The sequence below is a fragment of the Macadamia integrifolia genome, chromosome 6 (genome assembly GCF_013358625.1).
Source record: "Macadamia integrifolia cultivar HAES 741 chromosome 6, SCU_Mint_v3, whole genome shotgun sequence".
Lineage (NCBI taxonomy): Eukaryota > Viridiplantae > Streptophyta > Magnoliopsida > Proteales > Proteaceae > Macadamia > Macadamia integrifolia.
In genome coordinates, this window is record NC_056562.1 from 36,666,857 (window position 1) to 36,673,040 (window position 6,184).

At 34.9% G+C, this 6,184-nt stretch overlaps 1 protein-coding gene across 1 annotated transcript; it reads right to left on the bottom strand.

Annotated features, from left to right (window-relative positions):
• Positions 1-1,347: 1,347 nt before the first annotated feature.
• Positions 1,348-2,274, bottom strand: LOC122082826 (mavicyanin-like). Its single transcript, XM_042650605.1, has 2 exons — positions 2,038-2,274; positions 1,348-1,797 (listed from the first exon to the last, which is right to left on the bottom strand). Exons 1-2 carry the CDS (start codon positions 2,213-2,215, stop codon positions 1,442-1,444), a joined length of 534 nt encoding a protein of 177 aa, XP_042506539.1. The 5' UTR covers positions 2,216-2,274; the 3' UTR covers positions 1,348-1,441.
• Between the last annotated feature and the right edge of the window lie 3,910 nt (positions 2,275-6,184).

Consider the following 6,184-nt stretch of genomic DNA (forward strand, 5'->3'; position numbering starts at 1 on the left):
CAGTTGTCGTACTAAGGTCCTAAAACATCCTCCTATTTATGAATGGTTAGACATACCTCCACTATAGCACAATATCCTCTCCCGCCCATTCAATAGCCACAATAAAAGGATCCCCCTTCACTTTGGCTTAAGGAATACTTGGACTTTAATTGAATTATCCTTTGACACTTGACTAACCCGAACTAAAACCTTTCTATCGGAATAGTCATATCTTTTGTCCCTGTGGAAAAACATAATGGTTATGTATAAAAGGTTCCTACCATGGCATATAGAAACATTTTCCATATTAATTATAGTCCATTTAACATGAATCCAGTTCCTCTCCCCTAAAGGTAACCACCCCACCCTATCTCACACTTTCCTTATACCTGATGGCGGTGTGAGCTAGGGTGGAGTGGTCACCTATAGAGGAGGGGGATAGAGACTCATTTAACATTTTAGTTCATCGATATATTATTGAGTGTAATCTGGAGCCTATATATGGTACATGACCCGCGTAAATCCCTGGAACAACTGCATAATAATCCCAACTTTTATGATAATACAATATTTAATTGTTGACCCCTTGCATTCCTCTGGTAGATGGTCAAGCTTTTTTTTTTTTATGGATATGACATTATGTTTTTTTATATTTTATGGATTTTTTTTTTTTTTTTTTTCAAAATCTATTTGGTTGGAAGGGAAATTGAAGGATTGAAGGAAAGTGAAAATTTTCAAATAGAAAACTTTTGTAATTATTATCTAATATGATTATATAAACTATTCAAATTTCTTATCATATTTAATAATCATACTTTTAAGCCATACATGCATGTTGGATTTGTAAACCATATACTGTAATTTTAAGAATATTCAGTTGTAATGAACAAACACGATAGCATATTAACAAGTGTTGAAGAATGGCATGGAATGATGAGACTTGAGAGGAAATTAAATGGAACCCTTCTGCAACTCTGAGGCTGTATCTGTTTATCAGAAAATGGATAGAAAAAAAAATAAATCCAATCGTTTGGTTGCAAAAAATAAGGAAAAAATAATAATAATAAAGAACAAAAATTCCAAGAGAAGAGGTGTTCTATTCAACACCAGAAAAAATAACAACGGTTTTTTGCAGGAGACGCATGTGTAGAGGTGAGAGCGTGCGGAGTGGCTGCCGGTGGAGCAACTTGATAAGGCACTTCAAATTTCAAAAGCAAAATCTTGTCTCCGATGGGAAAAAGTGAGGAAACTAATAATACCATACAAAATCTGTACAATTTTCCTTTCCTTTTCTTTTCTTGCATTCCAAACACATCCTAAATGTATTGTAGAAATAAGTAAAAAATATTTATTCACTAAAATTGAAAGTATCATTTAAATTTTAAGTGTTGATCATTGAAAATATATGGTTAGCCAAACATGAATTCTTCCACAACTTTTAGCTTCATAGACCTCTCCAGTTTCAGATGAACATTGAAACCAATAAATAAACCAAACCAGAAACCAAGCCCAAGTTGTGAATAGAATTAGCAGAGGACTTGGTAGAGTTTAAAGCAGGTGCAGGAGCTGGTTCAAAAACAGGGTTGAATGGAGCCCCCGACGATCCTGACCCGTCGATGGTGACGGTGACGGCGAGCTTCTGGCCGGCCTCACAATGTGTTCCAACGCCACAGTAGAAATAATAGGACCCTTTCTTCTTCAGCTCCAAAATAGTTGGCCCCTTGTACAACATATCAATGGGGTTTTCTTGAGTGCATGCCTTGTACTCCTTCTCATCAACCTCTAGCACATTGTGCACACCCGTCCTGTACGGGAACACTGCAATTTGATCCGCGGTCTTGTGTGTCAATATAGTTCAGAATCAAAGAAATTTAACAAAGACCCAGATCCAGAAGAGTCCGGGTCAGCTCCCCGCATGGGGAGTTACCCTCTCCCTCTCGATATGGTATCTAGACCACGAGTCAGAGAAATTAATGCACTATTGACTCATGGTCTGATACCCAAAATGATAGGATCACATGTGGGGAGGTCATTATCTAGGAGAGAATGCAGACTTACCCAATTTATCACCCACGCCGAAGGTTCTTGGTTTGGCCCATTCTTGGTAGAAGGAGCTGTTCTTGGGGATGCTCCAACCGAAGCTTCCTCCCACAATGTGGCTCATCGAGTTCGTCTGTTCCATTAGAACACAGGCCATTGCAGCTAAGAAGAGGAGGGAGCTTTGGAGTTTTTCCATTTTTTTCTTTTTTGGATTGTTGTGTTGAAGGAGATTATATCCCTTCAACACAAATCAGAGGAGAGAGCAAATCCATGGCTAACCTATTATATATACACTGCTATTCATCGCCATTGCTATTATTGGGATGCTTATGTCTTCATCTCACGCTTAAAAGAGGTTGAAGCAGTGGTTAAATTCAGACAGTGATGTAAGGGTGTCAATTGGTTAAGTTTCAGTTTTTTCCGTTCGATTTAAGATACATAATATGAAAATCGAAACCGAATCAAATCATATATATATAGGAGCATCTTCTCTAGACTAGATTGAACTGGTATAACTGAATATTGGTTCGATTCGATATGGTTCACTATTCATTTATGAACTGATTTGTATTCAAAACCTCTTGTTTGTCAGGGCATATAATCCACCAAACTTTTTCCAAACATAAAAAGAATATAATTTGTTCGGTTTAGTTTAAAAATAGTAATTCAATCTGATTTTTGATGGATAATTTCAAATCGAACTAAATCAAAATGAGAAAAAGAATCTATGTTTTGAAACATAAATCGAATCAATTTGTTTCATTTTGATTCGATTCGATATTACTCGATTGGTTACAGTTTTGGTTTTCATTTTCAGTTCTAATTAACATCTGATAGTTCCCGTATATGAAAGGAATCTGTATGTTGCACCATCAATGATAATGCAGAAAATGGTATCATCCACATGGTCGTAAGACTTATACCACTGAGAGAGAGAGAGAGAGAGAGAGAGAGAGAGAGAGAGAGAGAGAGAGAGAGAGAGAGAGAATGTACGGCCCATCCCATATACTTCAGTAATTTCTGTGTGGATATAAGTATTTGTGAAATTTGTGAAAGAATTTTATTTGGGGGAGCTTGGGTTGGTTTGAATAAGTCAGAACTAACAATAGATTTATTATAAAATAAAATAAAATAAAAATAAATAAGAATAGGAATAAATGGAGAATTACAGTTAGATTTCATTGATGATTCTTTAGGTCTATACTTAGATGGCTTAACTAATAATTGTCTGTTCCTGTTTTCCAACTCCATAAAACCATAAACTCATTGTAGGAACTAGGAAGACTCCTACTAGAGTAAAAGAATAAAATTGAGCAAAATTCTCTGGTGAGGAAAAAAAAGTTGAGTTCCTGAACCAGTGAAATGAAAATTCTAATTGGACATTGGTCAATTAAAGTTAGAGTTGAATCAAATTATAGTGTTAAATCAGAGGACCTGTTGATGAAGGTCTAAAATACTTTTTCTTGATTGAAATTAGAGGATCAAATCCCTTGGTTGAAGAGATTTTATAAAGAGAAAATAATAATAATCTCACAAAAGGTGGTCTTCGTGCCAGGGAATTAGAAAGAAACTGTTTTTCTTTCAAGAGAGAAAAATTGTACAATGTGGATCAACTTCTTGTACAGATTGATCCACATAGATTGAATTCACCATAGGATTTTTCTTCGGACAAATTTCATCGGTTTGAATCAGTCCTGTACAAAAATGATCCTTGTATGAAAACTTGATCCACTCTTAAAATTGTAAACCAAATCATGAATAAAATTGAACAAAACCAATCACTCCCCAAGCCACGGAGGAAATAAGCCTTTTCCAGCCAATCTATTTTAAGATACCCCTCTTTTCTATTGGTTAATTCATTCATTTTTTTCTATTTCTTTTTCCTTCCTTTCTTAGAAAATCAAGCATACATATGCGAGCCGCCATTTCATAAGTTTTTAGACTTAGAGAAAGAAAGGGTTATGTTATTTCATAACCTCTCCCAAAATAGAGGAGTAGATATGTCATTTCATAGAAGAAGAAAGATCATGGTTCCAAAAAATTGGATTAGATCACTCAGTATTAGTCTGATCAGATTGGTATCAGCCCTAATCGATCTCTGATCGTGATACATGGTACTATCTAAGGTAAAAAAATAATAAAAGATCTTCGATCTTGATACATTGTAAGGTCCAAAGGTAAAAATGTAATAAAAAAATTTTGTTTTTATTAAAAAGTAGGGGTAAATCTATTGGATTTGGACCAATATATTTTTTCTTTGATAAAATATATGGACTGATCAAACCGATGTGAATTAATATCAGAATAATATCGACTACCGACCTTGACAAATTCTAAGATTGATCGGAGACCGATCCTAAGTTTTAGAACATTGAGAGAGAGAGAGGAAGACCACTTTTTCTTCTTCTTTATTTTATTTTATTTTATTTTTTTAATCTCCAACCAATTCAGATCGATTATATAACATTTCTGGAATAAAATAATAAAAAATTAATACCTTTTAAAAAAAGCAGGGGAAAAACCGATGAATATCCATTGATCTGATCCAATCCAAATTACCGATATCAATACTGATACCAATACCGATACTGATACCGTCCCTAAATCCTTGGCCCAGAATTCATTTTCCAAAACTAATTAAAAAGTTAAAAACTAACAGCGCCGCTGTTTATCCATTTCGCTGCCCACGTTTTTTCTTGATGCGCGGACTTGTTTATTTGTGTTTTTTGAGTCTTTTGATGAAACTCACCAAACTGAATTGGAATTCCAGAACGGAACAGTGAAGGGAAAATCCTGTGTGAGGTGCTTCGTCTCTCCTTCTGTATGTTTGGGCTTTCGATTGTTGCTTCTCTTTTTGTTTTTCCTTTCTTCAGTAGAACCTTAAACCCTTCTTCAGGATCTCCTTCGAGTTTTTACAGCGTTTGATGCCATGGAAGAGACTGAACCTCAACCCGTTTGCGCTCAAGAGGCTTTGAATCTTCTTCAATTGTGTTACTGGTTCGTCTTTCGATCAGAAAAAAATGCCTCCGCCTCTTCAATTCCTTGCGGGATTGCCCGTGCTCAAGAAGGTTCGATCGTTCTAACTCCTGCAACTTCTGTGTAAGTCTTCTCACACAATTTTCTCTGTTTTCTACTAAAAGGATGCCCGATCAGGTGCCTCTATCCTGACATTTGGAATCCATTATATGTAGAGACACTCAGTGGATTCTAAATGCGAGGACTAACTGTTGGTGGGAACTCAATCATGCAATAGAAGAGATGGGATTGCGATTTTTGTGTTCGAAATAACTAAAGAACCTATGAAATAATTTACAAGCATAATAAATAAATGTCATACATAAATGATAGTAAACAGTCTTAATAATAAATCGAGTTTGGTAAACATACATATCCAACACCAAGAGCTTACGAAAACAATCTCGTATGTAAACTTGATTTGGTCTTTATAAAACTCCATGGATGTTATTTACAACAGTAATTTTATTACCTCCCAAATCCCAATTGCTTATCTGTTACAATTTTGCCTTTTTCCTCCACTTGATTTTGGTGGATTTATGACACGCTTACAATTTATATAGAAAGTTCAGATTTTATATTTATTTATTGGAGAAAAGATCGTTACCCAATCATGCTTCCTATGCCCTCTCACGCAACATCAGGAAATGACACCCATGCCTCCTATGTGGATTCTTATGTGCATTTTCCCATTGGTTCAGGCACTAGGCACTGATATGGAAATCACATGATCAGGTAGTGATTCTCAGACCTTATTTATTTATTTGTTATTTATTTCTTATTTTTTTGATCTCGATAGAGAGGTTTTTTTCTACCAAAATAAAAATAATAAAAAAGCGAGGCAGGTTTTTGGTTGTGAGAAAACATACCCAAACATTGGCATTTTTATAGTTGAGCACAAGAGCACAAGTGGGTTCGAATAATCCTGCAAAAGTGCGGACCCTATCCACCATATGTTATTTGTTTTTTTGACTATTGGTTGACAAATTCGAAAATATTAAAGAAATGCTTAAAATAAATTTAATATAACTTAAAAATAAAAGGAGTAAGAAACAAGCCTAGCACCAACAACAAAAGTTTTCTTATAGTTGACAAAAATATTGTCCTTTCAATTTTTCTTTACATTTTATTACTCTTTTTTTTTTTTTTT